Genomic DNA, 12988 nt, shown 5'->3' on the forward strand with positions numbered 1-12988 from the left:
ATGAGCCCCTGTGCTTCAGAAATGCACCACTGTTGGTCCATATATCACACTGTGCAACTGCCAACCACCACCACCCACAAGGTAATGTGTGCATATGTGTATGTATAAATGCCACTGGTGTAAACTCTCCACATCCTTTTATAATTTTTATGTGTTTGTAATGCAGGGATATCAGTAAGCATTAAGCAAGTATCTCCTGGTGAGGCTCCCCTCTGTGTTAATGGAAAGAGTCTGGGGTTCTCTGAGGCATTCCAGAAAGCAAGGAGTGTTGAATCTGGAAATATAAGACTATATGTATCCATGACTCTCTGGCACACACACACACACACCCTCTCTCTGCCTCTTTCCAGACAAAGCAGTGGCGGCATTTTCTAGCCTGGCTTTAATCCAAGAAGCCAGCCGGCTCTAGAGGTAAAGGAGCGAGAAGGACGGGAGGGTCAGCTGAACCTTGCGCCCCCAAGTGGCAATTCTCCGGCGGAACCGGGGAGGCGCTACCGCTTTAGGGATGGAGAAGTTCGCACATTCATTCCCTAGCTGTAGACCGCCCCCATCCCCCGCTGCTGTGCCCCACTGACTCTTTCTCTGCCTCCCGCAGAATTAGGGTGGGGGAGACCCCCGCCTTCTCCCTCTCCCGTTTCTCTGCTTGGCCGTTTGCCGGCCCGGCGGCGGCCGCGGCTGCAGGAGAGCGCTGTAGGCTGCGCATTCCCGGCCGTCCCTTGGGAGAGAGCAGGGGCTGAGGCAGTGAAAGGCTCGCTTGTGAGCGCGGCAGACACTGCGCAATTCATCCGCGCTCCTCTGCCTCCAGGTTCACAACCGCCAGCGGTTGCCGGCCATGAAGCGCCTGCCGCCCGCCGCCGCCGTGCTGCCCTCTCCGCCTTCGCCGGCTGCGGCGTTCCTGCTGCTGCTGCTGCTGCTGGCGGCCGCCCCGCCACCCGGAATGACGGAGAACCCCAAAGGCAAGCAGAAGGCGCTTCGCCAGCGGGAGGTGCTGGACTTGGTGAGTGGGCAAGAGGCGGGAGGGACAGAGGGCGCGCGCCGCGGAGAGGGAGGGATATGCAAAAAGACCCTCGCTGAAGCCAACCAGCGGACCTGAAAGGGCGCCCTGGGGGACATTGCCTGCCCCGCAAGGAGAGCTTCTGTGCATTATATCCCACCTTTCCATCAAGGAGCTCAAGGCAACCTACACAGTTCTCGCCAGTCTCCATTTCATCATCCTCACACCCCGGTGAGATAGGTCAGCCTGAGAGACTGGCGTGCCCAAGGTCAACCGGCGAGCTTCATAGCTGAGTGGGGACTTGAGCCCTGGTCTCCCAACAGTGCCCCACACTAGCTACAAACTACATGCAGGGAAATAAGAACAACAATTATCAAAGACCCTAATATTTTGGAGGTGCTAATTAAGATAAAAAATCTGTCAGACACAATACAAAAGGAAAAAAGAGTTGGGGAGGGAACAGGGTAACAATAAACAGGGATCAGTAGTGTCCTGGCAAAATCAGAAGTGCAGGGTCCCTCCATGATAGTCACACCATGCCCCCAGAATCCACCATCTCTTCTGCAATTACAGAATTATAGAACCAGAATAAAACTGCTGTGTGCATAGGTTGCCCACCCCAAATCTCTCTCTCTCTCAGGGGCAGCCTTTCCCAACCAGTGTGCCTCCAGATGTTGTTGGACCACAACTCCCATCAGCCTCAGCCAGCATTACCAATGGTCAGGAAAGATGGGAATTGTGGTCCAACAACATCTGGAGGCACACTGGTTGGGAAAGGCTGCTCTGGGGGCTAAATGTCACCAGAAACCTTTTTAGTTTAAGAATTCTGAAATGAAGCCAAGTGCGGGACTAGGACTTGGGACACCAAGGTACTTTGCCATGAAGTTCACTTCTCACTTACCCCAGGAGCCAATCAGCATGAAAGGTGAGGGATGTCTTCTCAGTGATTGACTCACCTCCTTTCACTCTAGCTCCAATCAACACGAAAGGGCAAGGAGGTATTTTGTTAGCCAAGTAAGAATACTCTTCTCATTTGCTAACATGCTCCCCTTTCATGCTGATCAGCTTGTACATAGGGACTCTGCTCCCAAAAAAGTAAAGGATCTATGATCCTGAGTGACCCTGAGCAACTACTCCCCCAGGAAGCATTAAAAATCCAACTGTGTGCAAGAAAACTAAACCCAGAATTCTACTAGGTCAATCTTGAAAGCTTACCTACCATTCATTTCATTGGTGATCGCTCATGGCCAAGTAAGATTGTCTTCCAAGATAAGGTATTTAACAGTGGGTCCGTAAGTGACTGTGGAGGCCAATTCTGGATCCACACAGCCTCACACAGTGAGGACATAGGTTTCCAGATGGAAGATGGAAGATGAGAATTTGTGTGATGTGCCTTCCACTTAGTTCGTTTGTCCCATTCTGAATGCTGAATTCCTCTAAGACCAAATTTAATATGATGGTGTGCAGCAAGAAGAATTTTCCAATGCATATGCTCTGTTTCTCATTTAAACTGGATTGCCAAGGCCTGCACATCCATGTGAGATCCAAAGGCCCACAAGGTTAAGCAAGTCTGGGTCTGGCCAGTGCCTAGAGAGGTGGCTTTTTGGAGAGCATGTGTGTACACTACCTTGGATTCCGTGATGGAAGAAAGGGGGTATATAAATGTAAGAAAATAAATTAATAGTGTGCCAGGGCAAGCCATAACCTAGCATACAGGTGTGTGAAGCTAATGTTGGCAAGCATAGCGGCTAAGAGTCGGTCTTAAATTAGATGCCAGGCATATGCAGCATACACCACACAGGTAAATCCTTCTTGTTCACCTGGCATCATGGTTAAATAAGGCCTGACTTGTTTAAAGGAGAGAGCCAGTGTGGTGTAGTGGTTAAGGTGTTGGACTACAATCTGGGAGACCAGGGTTTGAATCCCCACATAGCCATGAAGCTCACTGGGTGACCTTGGGCCAGTCGCTGCCTCTCAGCCTCAGAGGAAGGCAATAGTAAACCACCTCTGAATACCGCTTACCATGAAAACACTATTCATAGGGTCGCCATAAGTCAGAATCGACTTGAAGGCAGTCCAGTTCTATTTTATTTAAAGGAACCTTGCAGGCTGCAGTTGTGCCGTGCTCATTGTTACAACCTGAGGTCTCTCTCTCTCTGCTAAAGTAATACCCACAGCTGCAGTGTTGGAAAAGAGACAGCTGTGTAATCTGCTGTGGTGGGACACTCTGGCAGCAGCAGATGACTAATCTGATTGATCTCCTCTGCTCTTTGTTATTACTCACTGTGTATGAACATCCAGGGAAATGGTTAGTGGGTTTCTTAAAACATTCTTCCTCACTCAAGCCATTCATTTCCACGGTGGACACATCAGCAGAGCTGTTCTTGGTAGGCTGTGGCTACACTCACCACAGTCTCTACTCCTGGTTATATGTCCATTTGGGGGAGCAATGTCTAAGTAAGAGAGAGAGAGAGAGAGAGAGGGAGAAATGGTTCCTTTGCAACAACAAAATATAATGAACACTGCCGCTTTTGGTTTACGATTTGGTGGAGCAAAAAGTCATAGATAAAAATTGACAGAGCTCATCTATACTGTCAGTTTGAAGAGATGCACATAGCTAGCAACTAACACTTGAAAATAAGACCAAACAGAGCAAAATAACACTGTGTTTTATTGTACAGACTTTGAGCATGTTAAACACTGTTTTAATCTGAGAAAAGATGCAAAACCTCAAATGTGCTGTGATTAATTATTGGAGAGGGAGGGGAAATCCTTGGTCTAGAAACTGATTTATTAGTAGTAATATTGATATTCCACTTTTCTCCAAGGAGTTCCAAGTGGGGTACATAGTTCTCATTGTCTTTTATCCTCTGGACAACCCCATGAAGTAGATTAGACTGAGACATGGTGACTGGCCCTGGTGAGCTTCATGCTGAGTCCAGTACTCTATTGAAGGCCCTCCAGATGTGGTTGGACACCAACTCCCAACAGCATCAGCCATTATGGCCAGTGGTCAATGATGTGAGTTTGAGTCCAACAGCATCTGGAGGGCCACAAGTTTACCCACTCCTCCTCTAATGGTTACAGTTGAACCACTGCACTACACAAATGCTCAAGGTATTGGATGAGCCACTCTCCCTTAGGGGTAACTGGTCTTTTTTCTACACTTGTCTTATAAGCTCTTCTTTTGCTATTTCAGAAATGGAAATTATGGTATTTCCCTTCCCCCATATTTTCTAAAATAAAATTCTATTCTTGAGATAAGTGGAGACATGCTCCCCTTGCCACTGACAGTAATATTGTTATCTAGTTGATGTGGGCACTTTGTTCTTTTGTATTAAAGCAAAGTTTGACTGACATGTCCTATTGTTTTTAGCTGGTTAGTACTAGATTTTGCACCAAATTTTAGCTGGCTAGCATAATACTATCAATTTTTGAGCAGAGAGATTATAAAACAAAACAAAAATAGAGCATGAAGAAGCAGGTGGAACTGAAACTGACAGCAATCAAAACCCACAACCAACATTGAGTAGGCCCATTTATTCCAAATCTCATTCAGCTTGAGAGCAGATGGGTACAGAATGCAGTTCCAATGCCCACTACACAGTTTGGAGCAGAGGGAGTTTTATACTACCTGTGGCTGTTTCACACATCTGTTCTGTACAAAGCGGTATATTACAGTATAGAGAAAAACCCACTGACACCAATGTGTGATAACCACATTAAATATCACTGTGCCTAATGGAAATCCATTGCCAATCATAACATCCTAGTGAGGGTACAGTGAGCAAAATAAGACACTTGCATACATGTACATCTCTGTAAGTAAGATATTTAGAGAGAAGCAGTCTTTCTGAGAGCATGTGTGGCAAAGTGGTTAGAATGCCGGACTGGGACCTGGGAGATCAGGGTTCAAATCCCCACTCAGCCATGAAGCTCACTGGGTGATTTGGGCGAGTCACTGCCTCTCAGCCTACCCTACCTCACAGGGTTGTTGTGCATGTGTTGTGAGAATCAAATGGAGAGGTGGAGAACCATGCATGCCACCTTGAGCTCCTTGGAGGAAAGGTGGATATAAATGCAATAATAAATAAAATCAAATAAAAATTGGTATCAAAACAAATTTGATCACGTAACACCATATTAACAACCAAAAGATGAAGAGGAAAGGTGAGTTTATATGTAGAGCACTTCTTTGTGACAGCTCTTCCCTCTCACTTGCTAGGAATCCTGCTTTGGTAACAGGAGAAGTGCTTGGCATTTTATGTGGCACTTATGTGTGTTCAAAGCATTTAACTCACATCATGTTTTCTTGTAATCTTTGCAGCAGCCCTGCTAGCTAGATTAGTGTTATTATCACTGTCTTACAGCTGAGAGCTGACACTGTGAAAAACTGACCTGGGGGAGGGGCAGGGAGGGGGGAGGAGGGGTAAGAGGGAGGGAAAGGGAGGAAGGGTAGGGGTAAGGAGGAAGGTAGAGGGGAGATGGAGAAGGGAGGGGAGAAGATTAGGTGGGTGGGCACCTGGCAGAAGGAAAGCCCCTTTTCCTTCCAAAAGGAAATTATTGTGAACAGTATCATTGTTTTCAGGGTTTCCCCCAACCTTTTTATTCTACAGCAGACACATGTAGTCTCCCACCCAAATGTAAACCCGGCTTCTGGCCACATCCACATGAAACCTTTATCTGATAAAGGTCAGAGTATGGGGCAAGGTCAGTAATAGGATTACAGGTACTCTGTGAACATGATTGGTTTTTAATTAATTTCAATAAATTATGAGATTACTGACAGAGAAAAGTCCAAAAGCGATCTGGATTTTTTCCTCTTGTTTTACACTTTGAACTCTTGATTTTCTGAGTGTTTTGTATATCTTCATGAACAGTTAGAGCGTTTTTAAGCAAGCGTCTCAGAGTTCAGGACTATAGGTTTTGTAAGGTTTTGTTTTGAAATGAGTTTATGGGAAGCAGAAGAATGGCATGGAGGTATTTTCAATTTAACATTGCAAAATGCAACAAATCCATGGTGGCTATAGTATACAGCCACTCTTGTGGCTGTATAATTATCTATCTATCTATCATCTATCATCTATCTATCATCTATCTATCTTAATCTGAACTAATCTAATCTGAATAATTTGATTTTTCAGTATAATGGGATGTGTTTACAAGGACCTAGCGGCATTCCTGGAAGAGATGGAAACCCTGGTGTCAATGGAATTCCTGGAACACCTGGGATCCCAGGTCGAGATGGGCTAAAGGGAGAAAAAGGAGAATGTATGCGAGAAAGCTTTGAGGAGTCTTGGACACCCAACTACAAACAATGTTCCTGGAGTGCTCTGAATTATGGCATAGACCTTGGAAAAATTGCAGTAAGTACGATTGTATTTATAATATAATACAACAAATGTAATGGGTGAGAATACAAAGGTGGGGTGAGAAACCCTTCCTTTTTGCTTTGCTTTGGCTAATCCTAGCAGCCAGGACCTGCTACAGTCAACAGTAACAGTACTTATGGGGTACTACTGCGATATCTCAAATAGTTGACAAGAATAGTCCTGAAGAAGCCACGGTATTAGGATTTAAATGGGAAAATCTAGAGCATTCTGATACAGAGGATACCTGGAAGAGAAGGGACTCAATTTGTCTAACTCTGAAAGAAATAACAAGGAATGTGTGGCACTTTCAAGACCTACAAACTTATGGCATAAGCTTTTGTGAGGCAAATGCCCTTGTCAGTGATTAATAGTGTTGTTATGTGCCTTCAAGTCAATCATGACTTATGGCGACCCTATGAATCAGCAACCTCTAATAGCATCTGTTATAAACCACCCTGTTCAGATCTTGTAAGTTCAGGTCTGTGGCTTCCTTTATGGAATCAATCCATTGCTTGTTTGGTTTTCCTCTTTTTCTACTCCCTTCTGTTTTTCCCAGCATTATTGTCTTTTCTAGAGAATATAATAGGTTAATGATTCTTTCTTCAATAATACTTTTAGTTAAGAGAGTGCTGCTAATTGTTCTGATTTCAAAATTATTCATCACCATGAAAACTGCATTTCATCATGGCATGCACTTTTATACCCTGAGTTATTTTCACTAAAACTATGTATAGTCACTGTCATCCAAGATAGGGCCAATACCCAGAGATAGACCACATGCTTTGAATGCAAATGGTCCTGGGTTCAATCCCTGACATCTTCAAACCCTGAAGAACTGCTGGCAGTCAGTGTAGACCAGTTGTCTTCAACCTGTGCAGACCCAGGACCCACCTTTTGCCCAGACATGCATTTGGAGCAGAGCTTAGAAAAGTTACTTTTTTAAACTACAACTCCTATCAGCCCCAGCCAGCATGGCCACTGGATTGGGCTGATGGGATTTGTAGTTCAAAAAAGTAACTTTTCCAAGCTCTGATTTGGAGACCCACTACTTAAGGTCCCATGCTACCAGCTGAGGACCAGTGATGTAGACAATATGTAGCTAGTCTAATTCTGTATAAGGCAGCTTCCTATTTGCCTATGACCAGGTAACAAATGATTAGCAATGCACTCCTTGCTTCACTTTGCCTAAGTGATACCATAAAGGACTACTGCTTAATTACAAATACTGTTCAAACAAACAAGGGGAGTCTTATATTATTTCCTTTCATTGTACCATGATTTTTGCATTCACTCCTGTATGGGAGATCCATGTGGAGCTGGACCTTTTGAAGAGGATGTCCAGTGTGTTCTAAGATCCTAGCCATCATGGAATGGCAAATCCAGTTTGGCATAATTGCTGTTTCCAGAAGCTTTCAATGTGCCAGTTTCCAGATGCGTGCATCTATCTGGGGGTACCTGGAAAGGCCACCGAGTAAGAAGTAAATGATATCTGTTATAGTAGGGATGAGCAACCTGTGGCCCTCCAGATGTTGTTGGGCTCTAACTTCCATCAGCCCCAACCATCAAGTCAAGGATGATGGGAGTTGTAGTCCCATGTTGGTTACTCCTGCCCTGCACAATACCATACAGGATCTGAACTCTCTCTCATTTGAAATTCACTTTAGAGATTTGTGTCATGGATCAGTTGAAAATGTGTGTGTGTGTGCGCGTGGGTGTGCACGCATGCATACACACACATGCAAACTCCCACACAGCGAAGATGAGCCAGTGTGTGGTGCCAGGCTAAAAATTCAACAGCTTCTTCTAAAATAATAAGTAAACAAATGATCAACAGCTTCAACACACAACTTGTTCTTGTTTTCTAATAGGAATGTACATTCACAAAGATGCGCACCAACAGTGCTTTAAGGGTCCTCTTCAGTGGATCACTGCGACTTAAATGCAAAAATGCCTGTTGTCAGCGATGGTATTTTACATTTAATGGAGCTGAATGTTCTGGGCCACTTCCTATTGAAGCTATAATTTATTTAGATCAAGGAAGTCCAGAATTAAATTCCACCATTAACATACACCGTACTTCTTCAGGTATGTATGAAGATCATATTGTGAGAACAACAAGAATTTCACAGTAAATATGTGCAGTGCAGACTGTGTCACTTGCCTGGTCACCAGCAGCAAGTAAAAATGTTAGTGATAAGGTATGTCCTGATTTTCCTTTCTAGTGGTAAAGAACTGTTGGATCTTTAATATCAGACAGATTACAGCCCCCCCCTCCAGCCTTCAACCCCCTAGTTCTAAGGCTAAGAAACTATATAGTATACATGCAGCTTCTAGACCCTAACTCTAGATGCCAGCTAGTAGCTCTTCATCTGGAAGGTAGATAGATGGAAAGTAGAAGCTACGGTTGTTGCCCTACAGCAACTCAGCATGATGCTAGTGATAGCTGATCCATTCAGCTTCCTCCCTGCTATGCCTTTTGGGATGCTGTAACAGAGAAAGACTGACTCCAATATGCAAGGGTCAGAAACTAACCTGATTATTATCTTTTAAATTTGCTCTGATACAAAACCCTAGAAGCATAAGCCAATAACTAAAAGTAAAGGTGTCCCCGCACTTATAGTGCGAGTTGTTTCTGACTCTTAGGGTGACGTCTTGCGACGTTTACTAGGCAGACTTTCTTTACCCCCCAGCATATGCCGGGTACTCATTTTACCGACCACAGATGGATGGAAGGCTGAGTGGACCTCGACCCCTTTTGCCGGAGATTTGATTTCCTCTTTCTGTTGGAATCGAACTCCAACCGTGAGCAGAGCTTTCAGCTGCATTACCGCCACTTACCACTCTGTGCCACAGAGGGTCTCTAGACAACAACTAAACACTGTTAAAACATTTCTATTAAAATGAGCACTTTCTCACAGAATATTGATTTTGTTGACAGCTTTCAAGAGCTGATGAAGTGAGTTGGATGGGGTTTTTTTAAATCAAAGGAACAAAAACAAAATCCAAGAGTGATGCCATTTTTCCCCAAATCATAGTGAATCACCCTCCTCTTTTTAAAGATGCCTGTGTTTGGAACTCCCTGTCTACTAATATTAGGCATGCATCTTTGTTACCCTGTTTTAGAAGTCTGCTACAAACTTTTATTTCAGAAAGCCTGTACGGACATAATTTATGTATATTTGTTTTTAAATTCTGCTGGTTTTATTTGTATATTATTGATATGATTGTACTATTTTATATACACAACATAGTTTTTTTTAAATAACATTTTATAAATGTTTTCAATAAAAATTTAAAGGGTTACTTTACATTTAAACAATGTGTAAAGGTTTAAAAATACAGATAGCAAGTGGGAACTTGCAAGTAACTTGTGCAGGGGATAGAAGAGGGAGGTAAGGTGGAAGGGACCTCTTTCTTGTCTTCCCTCTGAGGTCCCACGGCTGTGCACTCTTAGCTAGCAAAGCAATAGAAGGGAGCAATTGCAGGTATATGATCTGCTGCCCCTTTGGCTACTAGGCGAAGTGACCACATGGATGCCAGAGTAGTTTGCTCCTCTTCAGCCATCCCACCTTCAAGTCCTGGCAAGCCGAAAGTGTACATATTTATTTTTATTTATTTACTTAAAATATTTCTATCCCGCCCTTCTACCCTACAATAGGGCACTCAGGGCGGCTACAATAAAATAGAACACATATATAATAAAATACACAATAAAAAAACAAAACATTACGGTAAATTAAAATGCATAAAATACTATTTATTTATTGTACTTATATACCGTCCCATAGCCGAAGCTCTCTGGGCGGTTTACAGTAACTAAAAACATTAAAACAAATATACAAATTTAAAAACACATCTTTTAAAAACAATTTAAAACACAATTTAAAAATTTAAAACAATTTATTAAAATACACAAATACATAAAATGCATTATCCATACACATACAAACATACATACATGCATACACATATAAGAGAGTGAGAATAAAAGAACTTAAAAGATAAAAATAAAAGATAAAAAACTTTGAACAGTGCCAGGCTGACCCGTCAGTCCCAACCAAAGGCTCTCCGGAACAAAGCAGTTATTAAACGTTTCCGGAAGACCATCAGGGAGGGAGCAAAGCGGGCTTCTTGGGGCAGGGAATTCCAAAGTCTGGGCACCACAATTGAAAAGGCTCTCTCCCGCATGCCTGTCAATCTTCTTTCATTCCAGGCACGCAGAGGAGACGAGTACATACTGAGTGCTCCCTGCTGCCCTGCCAGCCCTTGGCCTATTGTTGCAAGGGTGGAACCTGTGGCCTTCCAAATGTTGTTGAACTGCAGTTCTCATCAGCACCCAGCCAGTATGATTAATGGAGAGAGATGATGGACTCCTACAGCATTTGGAGAGTGACAGGTTTCCTGCCCTTCTGTAGGTCATTCTGGTCACCCATTTTCTTTGGGGGGGGCCTCTACTATTAAAGAGGTCCTTACTTCCCCCTTTTCTATCCTCTGCAATTCTAAACACCTTTTGAGGTTTGTTACAGATGATTTTGGGTGAAACTGCTATGTGTTTTGTCTTTAAAACAGTGGAAGGACTATGTGAAGGAATCAGTGCTGGACTGGTGGATATTGCTGTTTGGGTTGGTACGTGCTCAGATTACCCACCTGGAGATGCTTCAACTGGATGGAACTCAGTCTCTCGCATCATTATAGAAGAATTGCCTAAATAGAGGTCTTCCAATGACTCCCACCACCACCAACCACTTATATTTCATGCCTTATATAGTAACCCCATCCTTGAAATCTAGTTTTCTATATATAGAAGCCCTTGACCATAACGCACAAACTTGTTTTACAGAAAATACTCTGTAACCAGTTGATTTCTATACTTTTAAAAAAATAGCCCTTGCATGGGTTGCTACAATTTTTGGTATATAGATTCTGAAGCAGCAATCTGATTTTATGTACTACTTTTGTAAAAACGGTACTATTCTTACATTTGTTAATAAAGACAATCTTTTAGAAATAGCCAAAGGAAAGGAATCTAGATTTTATTAGCAAACAGCTTCTGCTTAGACATATACTTACCACCACAAGTAAGTGTGGCTTTACTTTAAATCTCACCACCTTTGTAATGAAAGGTGGAGGATGGGAGAAGACCCACTTTTCCTACTGTAAACAAAACAGATTTGAATGAATTTTGTGTTGAATGACAGAATGCTGATGCAAATGACAGCACAATCAATTATAGTTGAATTCTGATTGTTTTCTAGAAAAGTGGTTCTCAAAACATTTTTCTCCAGGGACCACTTGAAAATTGCTGAGGGTCTTGACAGACCACTTAATTATTTTTCTGCCTGTTGCAGTAATTGTACTGTGCTGTACTAAATGATCTATAATTTTTACTTATGTCTTTAACAATGCTGAATACATCAATGATACCAATTACAGACATGCTACAGGCCACCTGAATTAAGTTCATGGAACACTGGTGGTCCATGGACCAGTTGGGAACCTCTATTCTAGAAAATTACTACTTCAGGCTTAGGAGCTCTCATGAGCATTGAGTACACTGGGTTCCCTCTTCCTTTTAAAGGGCAGGGCAATGCCACATGGATTCCTTTATGTATTCAGCACCACTATCTCCATTGTAGTGAGTGGGGATGACTACTCGCAGAGGACTTCTGCTTGTGGAAACTGGGAAAATACATGGAACTTTTGATCTATGTAAAACAGAAGGTCAAGCTAAATCAGTAGCCCCGATAAATCTCACACTAGTCAATGGTACAAACATAAGTCACAATCTCAAAGAACCAGCTTAATATCAAAAGCATTGCACTCCGGCAGAATGTTCAAATGAAACTTTGCATGTACACTATCTTCATAGAAAGTTCTATAAGAGGACATCTTCAGGGAGCAATATGAAATATGTGCACAAGGTTGCCAGGTAGTGTCTTTAACATAATCAATTTGTAAAGTATTCTAATCTTGGGCATTAAAAATGGGTTTTCTGGACCCCTTTTTAATTGAAGCATGTAAAATTGGGAGAGTAAATACATCACACATAATTCATGGTTATCTTACGTTATGAAACTAAGAAGAGATTACAATGTAATCAAAACCTTTCAGAATTTTTCATCATTTTGTTCCAATTTAAAACAAAATGTAAACAAAACTGCCAAAAATATTAAACTAAATATATGCCACATCCTAGAAAAGACATAGCATTTTCCTCACACAGGGGCTTATGTTCTGTTTGGAGATATATCCTGCTTTTCAGACAAGAATTCTCTCACATAAACTTGCATCAGCTAAAAAAAGTGAGAGAGAGGCCCTGCCATCAGGCTTACAATTTATAAAGGCAAGACACAAAGGAAGGGGAGTGGAGACAGTTTAGTTCTTCAAGGCCAGAATGAAGTGGTAAAGCTACAAGCAGGTGTTTATATCCAGGTCAGGCCTGGCTGATCTTCCCTTGCTGCTGTTTTTGCTTGAACAGATATTGGTGGTTCTCGTCCTTTGGCCAGTGCTCCTCTCCTTTGCTTCTGCAGTTCCAAGGCAACCAGCAGCTAGGTCAGAGTGCTTCCCTGCCCCCCAAGTTGCCACAGAGAAGGGGAAGCAAGGGCTCCACAGTTCACAGACA

General features: G+C 42.8%; 1 protein-coding gene across 1 annotated transcript; it reads left to right on the top strand.

Annotated features, from left to right (window-relative positions):
* Positions 1–530: 530 nt before the first annotated feature.
* On the top strand, positions 531–11376 carry CTHRC1 (collagen triple helix repeat containing 1). The gene is made up of 4 exons (XM_061604794.1): positions 531–997; positions 6139–6360; positions 8235–8451; positions 10936–11376. The coding sequence occupies exons 1-4, from the start codon at positions 833–835 to the stop codon at positions 11076–11078; spliced, it is 747 nt and encodes a 248-aa protein (XP_061460778.1). The 5' UTR covers positions 531–832; the 3' UTR covers positions 11079–11376.
* The last annotated feature ends 1612 nt before the right edge of the window (positions 11377–12988 follow it).

This window comes from Rhineura floridana, chromosome 1 (genome assembly GCF_030035675.1).
Source record: "Rhineura floridana isolate rRhiFlo1 chromosome 1, rRhiFlo1.hap2, whole genome shotgun sequence".
Classification (NCBI taxonomy): domain Eukaryota; kingdom Metazoa; phylum Chordata; class Lepidosauria; order Squamata; family Rhineuridae; genus Rhineura; species Rhineura floridana.